At 42.1% G+C, this 15,990-nt stretch overlaps 1 protein-coding gene across 2 annotated transcripts in view; it reads left to right on the forward strand.

Annotated features, from left to right (window-relative positions):
* Kcnk10 (potassium two pore domain channel subfamily K member 10) overlaps positions 1-15,990 on the forward strand; it is a 129,640-nt gene that overhangs the window by 75,688 nt on the left and 37,962 nt on the right. For both annotated transcript variants that reach the window (XM_070028411.1, XM_070028410.1), the window contains exon 4: positions 5,578-5,738. In XM_070028411.1, coding sequence (XP_069884512.1) covers positions 5,578-5,738 — 161 coding nt within the window. The remainder of the gene's footprint in view (positions 1-5,577; positions 5,739-15,990) is intronic.

Raw genomic sequence — 15,990 nt, forward strand, 5'->3', positions numbered from 1 at the left:
CTTGACATTTTTTTCAGATCCATCCATTTCCCTGCAAATGAATGAATGAATAAATGAATAAAACATATATTACTCTGTGTATGTTTGTGTGTGTGTGTGTGTGTGTGTGTGTGTGTGTGTGATTTCCTGATTAATCTATTGTAGGGCAGCCAAGTTGTTTGTATTAACTTGGCTATGGTGACTTGTACATCAATGAACATGGGTGTTAAGTGGATTTACTTTATTTGGACTTGTAATCTTTTGGATAAATACCTGAGAGTGATATTTCTGATAGTTTTATGTTTCATTCTTTTTTGAGGAATATCCAAAGTTCTTTCCGTAGTGGTTGCACTATTTTACATTCCCACCAACAATGTAATAAGAGTTCCTTTCTCCACTTCCACCCCCACATCCTCACCAGCATTTGCTATTTGTATTCTTGATAATGGCCATTTTTACTGGAGTGAGATAGGACTTGGTGTTGTTTTGATTGGCATTTCATTTTATGGCCACGCATAAAGTGTTACAAGTAATTTAGAGATGATGTAGATGGAGGGAAGTGTGTAGGCTCATACTCAAATACAGTATTTTACGTAAGTAATTTGAATTTTTGCTATCTGCACGAGCTCCTGGAACCTATCCTGCATGGATACCAACAGGCAATACACCCAGGCACTTCTCCAAATCAGTAGCCACACCAGAAGGAAACCCAGAAGGACTGCTCAGTCCTTGTCAAGGGTGCCCAGCATCCTGTCTCTTTAGCCATCACTGATTCTGATGTGGTAAAATCCCTTTTCCTGTTGATGATTGACACTGCAGCAACTGGCTTTATAAGTTGGAGAAATGATGCACATTTGTGTATTCCGATACTTTACTACAAATTGTGACTAGCAGAAGGGCAGCAACGGATTGCATTCTTTCTAACAGTTATGGATGGCAATTGGAATGTAGTCTTTGAAGCATTTTCTGACTGAGTCACTTTGCTCTACCTACATCAGAGAAAGTATCTGGTTTAGGTCTCAGATGGTATCTGGTGACTTTATCACTTGCTTGGCAGCCTCTACTAACCTGTTTACCAAGGTGCTAAGGTAGCTCATTGTGTTTCTGCGGCACTTTGGATGTTTATTTAACCGTGGCTGTGGGCATAGAAGTCATTGTTCCTAACACTTCTTGAGTGCTTTATTAAATACTAGACACTATGTGTCACATACAATCTCATTTAATCTAGCAGTAACCACACAAGGTACGTACTGTTATGAGCCATGCTTTACCTATGTGAAGACTGAGGCCCACAGAAGTTCAGTTTTGCCCATTATCTTACAGGCAGTAAGCCTAGTCAGCAATGGAATCTTAACATCCTTCACCAGGTCTGGCCATACAGTTTGTGAGGCCCAGTGCAAAATGAAAATGTGGTACCTTATTTAAAAACGAACTGATTAAGAACCTAAAACGTCAAGAGCAGGCCATTCAACCAAGCATGGGGTCCTTCTAAGTGTGAGGTCCTGTGTGACGACATGATTTTCACATCCACTGAGCAGGTCCACACGAATAGACTGGCTGCTTCCAGAATGCACTCTGAACTAAACAGTTTGGCAAAACCTTGACTTTGACTTTGGTGTAGAGGTAGCACATGGAAGCTTGTGTGTGTGTGTGTGTGTGTGTGTGTGTGTGTGTGTGTGTGTGTGTGTGTGTGTGTGTGTGTGTGTGTGTGGTCTAAGTTCTTTTTAACACATCTGTTTTTGGTTCATAAAGGACTTGGAACTGTTTTCTACAGTTTGATGGGTGAGCAGAGTTCCACCCCTCAGAACAGCTCTGTTCCTGGGTGTGTCCTTGCAGGGCAGCTCATCTGCTGCTGAAAGTCACCAGCATCCAAGTGAACTTCTTGTACTTTTTGCTTTACTTCCAGTGTTCCAGATTAGTTTTCCTGGGAAGTTGCTCCTCTAGCAGCTGTGTCACTATTCTTATTTCTCAGTCTCAATGGCCTCTGGCTGCCCACAAGTAACATATACCTACTATCCAGCCATATGCCCACCTAAGCCACGAGCCAGCCTAGCTCATTGTCTAGTCATTTGGTCCCTTGTCTGGGTGCCTTTGGGAAAACAGCAGAGTTTCTGCAAGAAAAATAGGAACCCACCATCTGTTTGCTCCTAGGGCTTTGTTTTCCTGGAGACATATTGTTCAGAAGTGTAAAGCCACAGGGCACAATCACTCATGCTTACTGAGACTTACCTTGTGCAGTCTTTATATGCATTGAGTCCTTATGTGTAACTCATGCTTCCCATGTAGCTATGATGCGATGTGTTTAATAGTCCAATGGCTATGATGTGATGTGTTTAATAGTTCCACCTTTCAGATGGGAAGAATGTGAGGCAGAGAAGTTGAGATAATTTCCCCAAGATCCAATAAATTGAAGAATCAGAACAGGAAACCATGTGGATTCCAACTCTAGAGCCTGCATATAAGCATAACATCTGATTTCAGGTTTCTAACAGGTGTTTTGGAAAGATGGGCAGGGCAGTCCTACAGGTACAGTATACCTAGATCCAAAGTCAAGGGATGGACCCTTTCATTGCTTCAGAGAGAAGTTGCAAATTACAGAATTTTTCCAAAGTGACAAGGTGGAGGGTCAAGTGTTTTTGCTTTTGTTTTTCCATATAGGTTCCTAGAGGCAGGAGAACGCAGGCATTTACAGGCTCACCTGCAAAATTTAGCATTTCTCAAGAATATAATCACTTTATGTCTCCTATGAAGTGAGCTATCATAAAAAGAGGCCCTTAAATTTTTCTAGAGACTTTATTTCTAGGTGAACTTCATTTTAGTGTTCTAGTCTATGAAAATTCACCCAATACTACTACTACTACTACTACTACTACTACTACTACTACTATTATTAATAATATTTGCATTGTCATACTTTGGTAATAATAATAATTTGTAGTGGTATGATACTTTATTAGGTTTTTTTTTTTTTCAGTAGTAAGGCTTGAACTCAGGGCCTGGGTGCTGTCCCTGAGCTTTTTTGCTCAAGGCTAGCACTCTAATACTTTGAGCCACAGTGCCACTTCCATTTTCCTCGTGGTTAACTGGAGATAAAGGTCTCATGGCCTTTCCTGCCCGGGATGGCTTTGAACCACTATCATCATATCTCAGCCTCTTGAATAGATAGGATTACAGATGTGACCCACTGGTGCCAGGCAGGCTAGTTTACTGGTTTTCATTTCACATTTTTCTTGAATTCCTCTAACACTAGGACTCGGAGAGGTTAAGTAGTCTCAGGACCACCAGGCTGTGGAAGGTAGATAGAACTGAACCTGGACCCTCATCCCCCGGCACCTCTCTGGCCCTCCTTGGTGACACTGACATGCCTTGAGAACACAGTACCTTAGCCCAGATGTGCAAAGCGGTCTGAGAGCTGGAAGAACAGTATAGCACATGTCAGGATCAGTAAGATGCCCATTCAGTGGGTTCAAAGCTTCATTTTTCCTGTGTCTGTTTCTTTCAGAGATACTCAAACTAAAAGGAAATCAAGCAATTACGATACAGTCCACTTAGAGTTCTTATGCGTCCACAAAACTAGAATATTTCCAAGAGTCACCATAAATGTGTGAACAGCTGTAGACAGATGTTTGTTTCCTTTGCAATAGGGCTAAGTTAATGTAACTCAGATTGTTCTGGAGGAGAATGCTTGGTGAAATGATTTTTGTTCAAATTCCTGCAAGTGCTTGAGAAAAGTTCCCCAAGTAGTTTTGTCAGTTTCAATCAAAAGGATGGTGAGTAAAAGTAATTTAAAATGAGGAAGTCTTGCCTTGAGCATTCATTTACAGAATGGAAACTACACTTTAAATAATCTGTGACAGGAGGTTTGAATGGTTCCAAACAGAACATTGAGACAGAAAATAGCCAAGTGACTCATTCCCAAAGGCAGAAGTCAACGGTGACTTCTCCAGGCTTGTAGGAGGAAAAATGATGGAGCAGTCATCCACATCATTTCTTACTCTGCCACATTCTCAATGTGTGTGTAAACATGGACTGATAACTCACTCATTGCATAGATTCACATACAGGCCTCACGAGAGCTACCCAAATTTGGGAGAATGGTTAGGCAACTATCTACAGTAGACACTGGCTAACATGAGGGTACAATGCTAATTGTTATGGGATTGGATATTAATTGAGGCTGTCATCTCCCACCCTTTTTCTTCTAGTTCCATCTAATAGAGTGTACCCAATATTCATTATACATGCATTGCTTATATAATTGCATTTTTTTCCTGAGGTACTGGAGATGGATCCCAGAGCTTCATAACTCTTCCACTTGAGATAAATCCTCAGTCCTGCAATTGCAAAATTCTATTTCCAGATGTTCAGGTTCTCATAAACCATCATGTCCAGGACACTTGGCATTTCTGAAAAGGATAGTATCATTTCTGTCAGAATTGTTTTTATTTTTATTGTGAAAATACTGTACAGAAGGGTTACAATTACATGGGCAAGATAATGAGTACATTTCTTATCAAGCATTGTAGCCTCCTTCTTTGTTTCCCCTTCCCATCCCTTCCCATCCTACCCCATCCTCCCACTCAATCCTCCTCTCCCCCCTCCACCAAAGTTGTAAAGTTCGTTTTCGACATAATAACTTGTACATCTCATTATTGCAATGGGTCCACCTGTATCCCTATTTAAACGATTTCTTTTTTCACTTCCCCTCCACAAATTATACTGACATCAAATACAGTGAAAGCAGGGGTTATACCATGGGGGAGGGACATACAAAGCAACAAAGAAATAATCTTATAAATGTGTTAGAAACAATCGCATGAAAGAAAAAAAAACATTTGAATACATATCTTAGGGTTCATTTCCCTAACATCAACTTATCTGACCTTTTCTGTTTGACTCAGACATTTACTAGTTATTGCAAATAAGGGAAACCATGGGACCTATGTTTCTTTGGGCCTGGCTTACTTTACTTAATATAATGGGGCAATGTCATTCTTTCTGATGGAGGCATAGAATTCCATTGTGTATATATACCACATTTTCTTGATCCATTCATCTACTGAGGGGCATCTGGGTTGGTTCCATATCTTAGCTATGGTAAATAATGCTGCAATTAACATAGTTGTGCTGGTAGCTTTAGTGTGGTCTTGTTTGTGAACATTTGGGTAAATGCTCAAAAGTGGGATTGCTGGGTCATAGGGGAGCTGTATGTGGAGTCTTTTGAGGAATCTCCATACTGCTTTCCAAAGTGGTTGAACAAGTTTACACTCCCACCAACAATGCAGTAAGGTTCCCTTCTGACCACATCCCCTCTAGTATCTGTTGTTCTTAGAGTTCTTGATTGTAGCCATTCTAACTGGGGTGAGGTGGTATCTCAATGTTGTTTTGATTTGCATTTCTTTTATGTCTGCCATAAGGTCTATTAAGGTCCAGGAAACTATTTACAAAGAAGGCTGGAAGAGAAGCAATGGGACAATGCAGTTCTTCTGCCAAATATTCAAAATGGGGAATGTACAGACCTGTGAATTCTTTGGTTAGTATTTCACCTTCTCTTCCCTCTCACCACTTTCCCTCTTTCTTTCTACGATTTCTCACTAGGGTATGGGAATATTGCTCCAAGCACTGAAGGAGGCAAAATCTTTTGTATTTTATATGCCATCTTTGGGATTCCACTCTTTGGTTTTTTATTGGCTGGAATTGGAGACCAACTTGGAACCATCTTTGGGAAAAGCATTGCAAGAGTGGAGAAAGTCTTTCGAGTGAGTACTGCATCTATTTCACCCTTAACTACTGTGATCCAGGGTTCAGAAGGCATTATCAGGGCCCCATGTTTTCTTTTTAAATAAAATAGTTTAATGTTCTGACTGTGTTTTCTGTTTGGGCCAATGGCAGAGTTACTAAATGCCAAAATTCCCTTCTCTTGAATTGCTCCCTACTTTATAATGGTACTTGTGGAAATACAGTACAAGATGGCTAAGTACTAACACTAAGATGCACACAGTGTCATAGTCGGTTTACACTGCTAGCACAAAATCCCTGAGATAGGGTGATTTATTTATTTTTATTTATTATTTATTTTTTGGGTCTGGTCATGGGGCCTGAACTCTGGGCCTGGGCTCTGTCCCTCAGCTCTTCAGCTCAAGGCTAGCACTCTACCACTTGAGCCACAGCACCACTTCCGGCTTTTTGTTTTCTTCTGCTTATGTGGTGCTGAGGAATCAAACCCAGGGCCTCATGCATGCAAGGCAAGCACTCTACCACTGAATCACCTTCCCAGCCCCGAGATAGGGTGATTTATGAAAAGCAGAAATTTACTTCTCCAAGTTTGGCTGCTGAGGGTCAGAGATGAAGGTCTGGATTGTCTTCTGAGGGTCCCGTTTGTCCTCTTTAAGCGGACTTCTTTTTGGAAAGAAAGAATGCTATGTGCTCACATGGGCAGAAGGGATGGAAGAGAAAAGGGACTTAACACTGGGTGAACTCTCTTTATAAAAGCCCATTCAAGAATGAGGAGCCCTGAGGATGGAATTGTATTGTAAAGGCTCACACCTTTTAGTACTGTCTCACTGGTCATGATGTTTTAACAGCTGAGTTTTGTAGGAGACACATTCAAATCACAGCACTCAGCTTCTTAAAGATGGAAAATGGTTTCCATAGTGGTTTTGCAAGGAAACAGAACAATGTAAATGCACTCATGTTCTTATCAGAACTCCTTGCCTTCATTTCATTTATAGCTGCAATGCTTCCAGGCTGATCCTAGCTTCTTGCAAAAGCTGGTCCTCTCTGAACTCTGCTCTGGGTGTGGCTCCTCTCCATTCTGCCTCCTCCTGCTGAAGGATCCCTCAGGACTAGCCAGCGCATTGATATGACTCAGGCTAAGGGAGTAGCTGAGGTTTGTTACTGACTTAGTGAGTGTTTTCCTCTGGGAAGTATGTAAACAAGAGACACAAATCTCAATTCAAGGAATTGCTTTCCTAAAGATGATAATACGCCTAGCATTGGTGATAGGAAGGTGGGTGGCAGTGGTTATAGACTGAGGTTTTAAAGCCCTTGAAATCACATCCACTCACTTAATTCTATAGAACTCTTGTCTCGCTTAAGTTCTAAGTTTACCTCTGCTCTTTGGCCAGTCTTGACTTAAGTCTCAAGTGTTCTAGACTTTTCAGCATGAGAAAGAAAATTATTTTTGATAGTGACTTAATGCTTTCCCCCCCCCCATGTAGACACAATCATGTTATTTGTTTTTTCATTTTGAAGTATTTGCACAAAGGATTTCAATTCAGCATGTCAGTTTATGAGCATGATACATCTTTTTTTTTAAAGACTTAAGTGTCTGTATAAAATGGTTTCAATTCAACAAGTCAGTCTATGATATAAGCTGTCTTGATCAATTATTCCATCATTCTCCCCAGATGACTTAGTTTAAAAAAAATAACATTTTGAGAACTTTCTCAGAACCTAGCAACCATGGGCAAAGATACATGAGGGGTGAGCTTTACAGTAGTCTTTTTTTGCTCTCCCTTTGAGATAAGAACTTTCAAACTATATTCAAGGCTGCCCCTCAGATCCTGGCTTATACTTCTCTTTAGAAGAATGCTAGAGAGTCTCCCAGGTGAGCAGTTTCAGAGTTTGTTTAGGTACATCTGCTAGCTCATTGATTCTGGGTAAGCTGTGTTAATTTGCTCATTAACCAAAGAGGATGTAATGTGGATCTATTTTATAACATTTTGGTAATTAAATGAAATAAGGTATGGGAAAGAGATTGGCACAGGGCCACACACGTAGAGTTCAGAGCTGTTGTGCATTAGTCCTGAGAGGAGAACTTTCTTGGCAGGCTAGCTGCGCACTCAGGTTTTAGCTGAGTAGCTCCACATGGAAATTTCTCTGGAATACCTCACAACCTTTGCTCTCTGGGTATTGGAGCTAGGGGGCCTCATTCTCAGTGTGGTCACCATGGAAACTGCAGTCCTCAGCTTCTCAGATGTTTAGGCCTCCCTGACTCTGATGTGTCTCCACATCGCCTGAATGTCCCTGTGAGAAAGGGCCATTCATTTCCCTGCTAGAGGAAAATGAAATCTGGTGGATTAAACACTTGAAAGCACATGAGCTCTCACATGATGAAATGCCTGATCTGGTATGCTACTTTCTATGTCGTTTCTCTAGCCCTGTTTCCTTAGTTGTAGAAGAAAAGGGTTTTGGACTGCATGCTTTTCAAATCCCTCTTGGCAATCAAACAAAACAAAAATGTACTGGCTTCTAAATGAGGGAAGAGCTTGCGATCACTTTACTGCAGCTGGTATCAAGTTAGAACTTGTTCTCTCCCCTTTAAGCATTCTAGATGACAGGTCCAGTGTGCCATTCTCCTTCTTACAGCTGTGTACATGGGCCTTTCAATAGACTGTGGGGCAGAGCCTTAAACAAAATCTCACTTTCCATTTTTATAATGAAGGCCCTCTAGGTCCTTGTAGAGCCATCAAAGACCGGGAGCTGGCCTGGGGCCATAGCTCAAGTGTTAGAGTGGCTGCTAGGTCACTGGGTCAGTCCCCGGTATATCAAGAGGAAAAATAACAAGAAAAGGAAAGAAAAGAAAAGAAAAGAAAAGAAAGACTAGGGAATTGTTCAGAAAGGCGAGATAGATATGTACCATTGAATTGGCAGTACATAATAGACTAAAAGGCGCACTTGCTGAATGTGGGCAGGACAAATGGAGTTCCAGGAAATACGAGTATCCTTCTGAATATGCAAAGATACACACAACCCCTCCTGCAGCAGTTTGCTAGCTGTGGGTGAAGTTTTCAAAGGGGGAGGGGGATCCCTTTAAAGCTCTCTCATCCATTCATGTAAAGTACATTTAAGTGGCTAGCTATTCCTAGGTGATGATTTGAGGGATGAAAATTATATAAACCAACAAAGCTTGGGGCTCTCAAGGGGAAAGGTTATGTATAAAAAAAGATCTCCATAGTGATTAGATTAAAAATCTTCATATGTCATGTTTTCTCTCAGCTGGCTCTTGGGAAGAGGATTTAATTTTTTTTTTTTTTTTGGAGTAAAAAGCAAACAGCTGGGCGTCGGTGGCTCCTGCCTGTAATCCTAGTTACTCAGGAGGCTGAGATCTGAGGATTGTGGTTCAAAACCAGCTCAGGCAGGAAAGCCCCTAAGACTCTTATCTCCAATGAACCACCAGAAAACCAGAAGTGGTGCTGTGGCTCAAGTGGTAGAGTGCTCGCCTTGAACTGAAGAGCTCAGGGACAGTGCCCAGGCCGAGATTTCATGCCCATGACCAACCAAAACAGAACAAACAAACAAACAACCCCCCCCCAAAAAAAAACCCATGAAGTAATCCTGTAGGTGTCTATGTTCGAATGTTTCTGGCTTAGGCCAGAAACATGAGGTTTGAGCCTCATTTTGAATTTCTGAAAGGCACCATATTCCTTAGCCATGATTTTTGTGGCTACAGAATTATAAACAGGTGGACTCCATTGCAACAAATGAGATGTACAAGTCATTATGTCAAAAAACGAACTTTACAACTTTGGTGGGGGTAGGGGGGTAGGGTAGGATGGGGGGGTGAGGGGGGTTGGGAAGGGATGGGAAGGGATGGGTAGGAGAAACAAAGGAGGAGGCAACAATGCTTGATAAGAAATGTACTCATTATCTTGCCCATGTAATTGTAACCCCTCTATACGGTATTTTCACAATTAAAAAAAATTAAAGAATAAAAAAAGAATTATAAAATACCTGACTATTGGCTTAAAAAAAAGAATGAATAAGTAAGAATGCTTTCCTCTCCTATGGAGTTCAGAATGAATTGAGGTATCAGACAGATATCAAAATGTTAACTTTATTGCTGATGAGCTGACCAGAAAATGTAGCTTTTTATTTTGTTAAGTCTTTTTTGCAGTGCATAAAAATTTAATTTTGATAGAGTCAGACTTATTATTTAATTCATGCATCGTGCCTTTGGGTAGTGAGCCAAAAGGTCATTGCCAATCTCAATGTCATCTAGACTCCCTACTGGGTTTTCTGGTTTTATAGTTGTGTATTTTACATTTTTGTCTGTGACCCATTTTGAGTTATCTTTGGGGGAAAGTGTAAGGTCTGTATCCACACCATTAAAAAAAAGGGTATGTTCTGTTTTTCAGTACTATTTTCTGAAAAGATTGCCTCTTGATTGCCTTTGTCCTTTTGTAAAGATAAATTGACTGCTCGTATACAGATCTGTTTCAGGGCTCCCTATTCTGTTTATTGGTCTATTTATTTTTCTACCAATGCCACACTCTATTAGCATACTTTTTAAAGTAAGTTTGTAGTCAGGTAATGTCATTTCTTCAACTTTCTCCTTCAATATTGTGTTGGCAGGGACTCCTTTTCCAGAGGAAATCTGTCCTGGAATTTACTTGGCAGCTTTTGTTTGCTATTTTGTTGACTAGACTGGGATCACATGACTATTCTCCCTTGCAAGGGAGGCTAGAAAAGCAGGTATCTAGTAAAGGACGATTGGGGATGACTTAGACCAGTGAGTCTCCAAGTGTGATTCCTTCGCTATTTGCATCATCATCCCCTGGAAACTTGGTAGCCATAAGTACTCTGAGAGGGACTGTAACCTAGAAATCTGTGCATAGCAAGCTCTCCAGGTGGTTCTGACGCCTATTCAAAATGTTGGAACCCAGAAAAGAGAAGTCTTATTTTGGCTGATGAAGATCTGTCATGGGCATGGATCGGAAGCTAGCCGTCCAGACCACTCATAGGAAAGCTGTGTTATTTCCCTCTTGTCACAGTTGGGAGGCCTTTGGGATCTTTCAATTGGTTAGGAGAGCTAGCTCCTGCACTGCCAACCAACAGCCTGAGCTTATTCTCACCTGTTAGCTCTGCTGTGGCCCAGGCAATGCTCTGGGCTTTAGGATTTGCTGTGGTGGGGAGAGTTGGAAATTATAGTGTGTGTGTGTGTGTGTGTGTGTGTCTGTGTGTGTGTCTGTGTCTGTGTCTGTGTGTCTGTGTGGTACTTAAAGAGTTTTGGAATCCAGGGTGAGTCCATTGACTTGAACTAGACACCTACCCAACAGTGAAGGGGGTCTGCATTGTATTGAGTTCCACATAGAAGAGGAGATGGGGAAATCAGTGACTAGTAGAGATATCCTGTGTATATTTCTTGGGATGCGCTCTTAGGCCCTACTCTAGAATGACAAGTATCCTGGGAATTTAGATACAGGTAGCCTATGTCTTCTTCTTTAGGATACTATTATTGTGAGACACATATTTCATTTTTCTCTCTTCTCTATCATCCTCCTTTCTTGTTCTTTTTCTCCTCCCTCTCCTTCTCTTCCTCCCCTTCCTCCTGCTCTTTTTTTTCTTCTTCCTTCTATATCTCCTCCTCGTCCTCCTCGTCCACCTTCTCCTCCTCCCTTCCCTTCCTCTTCCTCCTCCTCCTCCCCTTCCTCCTCCTCTTCCTCCCCTTCCTCTTCTTCCTCCTCCTCCTCCTCTTCCTCCTCCTCCTCCTCCTCCTCCTCCTCCTCCTCCTCCTCCTCCTCCTCCTCCTCCTCCTCTTCCTCCTCCTCCTCCTCCTCCTCCTCCTCCTCCTCTTCTCTTCTTCCTCCTCTTTACTTTCTTCTTGGGACAGCTTTGTGGTTTGAACTCAGGTCCTTGTACTTGCTAAGCAGGTACTCTACCACTTGAGCCACGCCCACTGCCCAAGGCTCAAATCACAGCTGAGAAAATGAGGCTACTGATTTATTAAGCCACTTGTCTGGATTTGAACCAGTTATCCTGCCCTAACTTCTCTCAGGTGGGCAGGAAATATTTACTATCAGATATACTGTATCCTGCCCCACCATGAAGTCAACACGGAGGAGTCTGAGTTCCTTTAACATATCATGCTAATTATGGTGAAAACAACTCTTCCCTACTTTCCACTGGAAAATCTGAACAGTTAGCAAAGGAGGATAATGACTTGGAATTAAGCAGTGCTGACACCAGATTCCGAAGCAGATTTTGGAAGAGAACAGCCTCTCTCTCCCCTGCTGTGGGCTGGCTGTTGTTTTGGGCCAGACTGACTGTCATTTGATAGTTGACTGTAAGAAAACTGGCCAAATTCCAGAGCAGATCCCGCTTTCCTGCTTGGAGCTGGGCTTCGGTCTCTGGGAGTAGGCAGATGCTTCTTTTTTTTATCAGGCTGAACAGTAAGTTTTCTGATATTTCCTTTAAAACCATGGGGCTATATATTTTTTCTTCCTTGGTCTTTTTTTTCTCCCCAAGGACGTAATAGAAATGTTTATTTGCTTTTGGAGCCAAGGGAAAGTGGGTGTAGCTTACAAATAACGCATTACCCTAGGCTCAGTGCCTGATTCCTTAGGGACTTTAGATCGTGCCAAATGCTTAAAACAGGGTAAAGGCAAATCTCATGATACTCAGTTCCTGGGCTTATTCGTCACTGTGGAGTGGAAGTAGAGGACAGGTGGAGGAAGGGAGAGTCCTGGAGGCCTCTGCCATATGGCCGTCAGGAATCAAGCGAAAAACTGGAAGAATGTACTTGGCATCTATCTTTGAGCTTGCATACAGCAGCCAAAGAATTGATTTAAAATGATTATTTACAGCAGTTAAAAAGAACACTGTTTTGAAAATTGGGTGTTATTTTCGGCTCTGTGTGTTCAATCATAGCTTCTAAGTCCTATGAGTGGCGAGGATGTCCATTAGGTATTAGTTCTGCACACCAGTATTGTATGTGGATAGGTGAGGGAGGAGGGGATGGTAGTAGACTGAGTTTTTAAGAAAGAGCTGCAGTTCTGTAGCATAGAAAAGGTGCAATATTGGTGACCTTCAGTTTATAACTTGGTGAAAGTCCCTACATGTTTGTGCGTGCATGTGTGTGTGTGTGTGTGTGTGTGTGTGTGTGTGTGTGTATGTGTGTGTGTTTGCAGATGTGTGTGCATGTGCGGGTGTGTGCACAAATCTCTGTGGGTCTGTCTCTATAAGACACCTCTATGAATACATAGCATATTATAAATTCATAGGAAATAACTAGGATTAACGTTACGTGGATAATGTGAGTTTATTTTTTATCCAAGAGAAGATACTAGTTTTAGTGTAGACAGTTGTTTTCTTACATTTCCCCAGAGAGCTAGATGGAGATGGGAACTCATGGTCTTAAAATGCAAAAAACAAAAGTCAGTAATTCTAAAGCTTTATCAACTGGATCTCTTCCAAATAGGGACATCATCTAGTTTTAATGACAGGTCTTTGAAGGTGAGCTACATAAATAACATCCATGAACCAGACTCCACAGTAGCTCTTAATAACTGCCCAGGGCACAATTTTACCCTAGAAGGATCTTTCGTTTTCTCCTTTCTTCTAATGCAGAGTTTCTCAGTCTCAGTCTGGCTGATGTTTGGTTTGGGTAATTCTTTGTTCTGGAAGTTGTCCTCTCATTGTAATGTGCTAGCGTTTCCTCAGTAGATGCCAACGGAACCGTCGCTGTTCCCAATTATGACAGTTCAGAATGTCTCTAGTCATAACTAAATGCCTTCCTCAGGTTAACGTTTCCCAGTTAAAGACCATAGCTAGACTGGAATGGAAGAGTTCAGTTGTGACATAGGTCCTGAGGTCTACATCCTGGCCTCCTGACCAAGTCTTCCACATGAGCTCTGGCTCTTAGTCCACGGTCTTACCCATTTCTTCATGCCAGCACTATTTCTACTCAGAGCTCTTTTGTCACAGCTGAGTCCTTAAAGAGGACTTGGGAGACTCATAGGCTGGGAGATGAGATCTTTTTTTTTTTTTTTTTCACTGAGAAGGGTTAATGCCTAGAGGCTTGGCTTGGCTTTGATGAGTAGATGTCAAGATACTTGGTTCTTCAGGATTTTCAGCAGGCAAACATCTCAGCATTCACTTAGCTGATCCAACAGGGACTAACTGAATGTATGATTCTTCCTCTCTCTTAGTTTATCTTTAGTAACTGGACAGTGTCTCCTTGGTATTATTTCCTTTTGCCTTCTGAGATCATGGCAGGAAGCTTTAATGGCCTTGAAAGTACATCTTTTTTTTAAAAAAACAAACACTAAAGTTATCAAACTCTGACTAAAGTATAATTACTTACCATACTGTCTGAGTAGTGATTAATAGTCAAACATTATTAAAGATAGCTTTAATGGTGTCTCTCTTGTTCTTTCTGACAAACATTGATTACAGATGACTTTGGAGAATGTGATTATCCCTTCTGGACAGAATTACTCCTAAACTTCCCTAGATAGGATATAGTCTTGGGAGACTTGAATTTGTCACTTGCTTAGTTGAGGTCAGATTTAGTGTTCTGGAACTATGGTATCTAAGTATTAGATGGGAGTTGCTCATCTGTTTGGAGTGTCTACTCCAGTGGGCCAGACACTAGGGTTTGGGCTTTATCCAAGCTCTGTGATAAGTCTCTCAGTGACACATCATTGTCTTCCTCATTTCTGGGATCAGAATATTTCAGTCACTTCTGGGACCTGTCCAAGGTCACCCTGCCCAGAAGTGACAGAAAAAGTACTTCCAACCAAGTCCTCCTGTCCTGAGAACATACTTACATTTAATCACTTTGTGCTTTCTTCCTTCTTCCTCTTGCAAGGTGGAATTGTGTCTAATGATTCCTCAGACTCTTCATCAAAGTTTCAATGAGATCCAGGGATGGATTGGGCCAATGAGAGAAAGTTGATATTGGCCCTGCCTTAATCCACCTTCAAAGCACTTTATCCTATTGTTCATTGAATTGGATGAAAGTCTCTAGGCTTTTGTTTTGTATTTTAGGTTTTTTTTTGAGGCCAAGGTGGTCTCCAACTCATGATCTACCTGCCTCAGCCTCCTGAGGAGTGTGCCACCATGCCCAGCAGTCATTCAGCAATCATTTATTTTTCTTACAGTGCTAAGGGTCAAACCCAGGGCCTTGTGCATGCTAGGGATGCTCTTTACCAAGGAGCTCTCTCCCCAGTTTCCTCTGATCCTTCTTCAGCCTGAAGGAGGTCCTAAGACCATTATTAGCTAACACCTCTTTCTTGGTCTTCTCTATTCATGGAAATGAATGGCCCCTTGCTCGGGTCTAACTCTGTTAGGCAACCTATGCCAGATGGATTTACCACAGAGGGGCCCCTACCAGCGTGATGGCTGACTTATTCTGGCCCCCTTCCAAAAAAGCATCCACCAGGCAGCAATACCCTGTGCTCCATGCTCTTCCACTCCATTGCTCTGCCCGGCACACCCCCAACTCAGGGCTGGAAGAGGAAGAAAGACACACACTCAAAGCCAGGCTTCCTGGGTTGCTGAGGTAGCTGGCCTTGCTCTTCAAATCCATCCTCCTGGTTCAAAGGTCATCAGCCTCAGTGCTCAGCTTCCATGGTTCTGAGGACAGGAGGTTTGAGGGTATCAGCACCAAGACTTTAATTCTCATTGAGGATTTAGCTCAGATCTAAACTCAAGGTTTGCTTTAGTGATATTCTGAAATTTTTCTCCCTTTAAAGAACTGTGAAGTCATTTTATTGTGTTTCGGGCTTTCTGGAGGCTCCTGACAATCTCAACATTCCAACCTTCGCCTTACCAGCTGTTGGAGCTGCTTCTCCTTTCCTGAGAGGAAGATGGCACGGATGGACGGTGAAGTGGGAAAAGTAGCTGCAATGGTCTGCTTGCTTGCAGGAAGGGACAAGGCTGTATTTCCTGTGACTTTCAAGTCTTGGGTCTCCATCTTTATTCTCATACTAAGGTCCTTATCAACTGCTGCTAGGTGTTATAACCAAAGCCTATCTAACTGAGCCAGGTGACAGTTGCTCATGACTGTAATCCTAGCTACTCAGGAAGCAGAGATCTGAGGATCACAGGTTGAAGCCAACCTGGGCAGAAAAGTCTGTGAGACTCCAATTACCTACCAGAGAGCCCACTTGAGCTGTGGCTCAAGAGGTAAAGCAGTAGCCTTGAGCGAAAATGCTCAGGGACAGCACCCAGGCCCTGAGTTCAAGTCCCAGGACAGGTACACACACACACACACATCAAACCCAA

This window comes from Dipodomys merriami, unplaced genomic scaffold, assembly GCF_024711535.1.
Source record: "Dipodomys merriami isolate MVZ:Mamm:240054 unplaced genomic scaffold, mDipMer1.0.p SCAF_1, whole genome shotgun sequence".
Lineage (NCBI taxonomy): Eukaryota > Metazoa > Chordata > Mammalia > Rodentia > Heteromyidae > Dipodomys > Dipodomys merriami.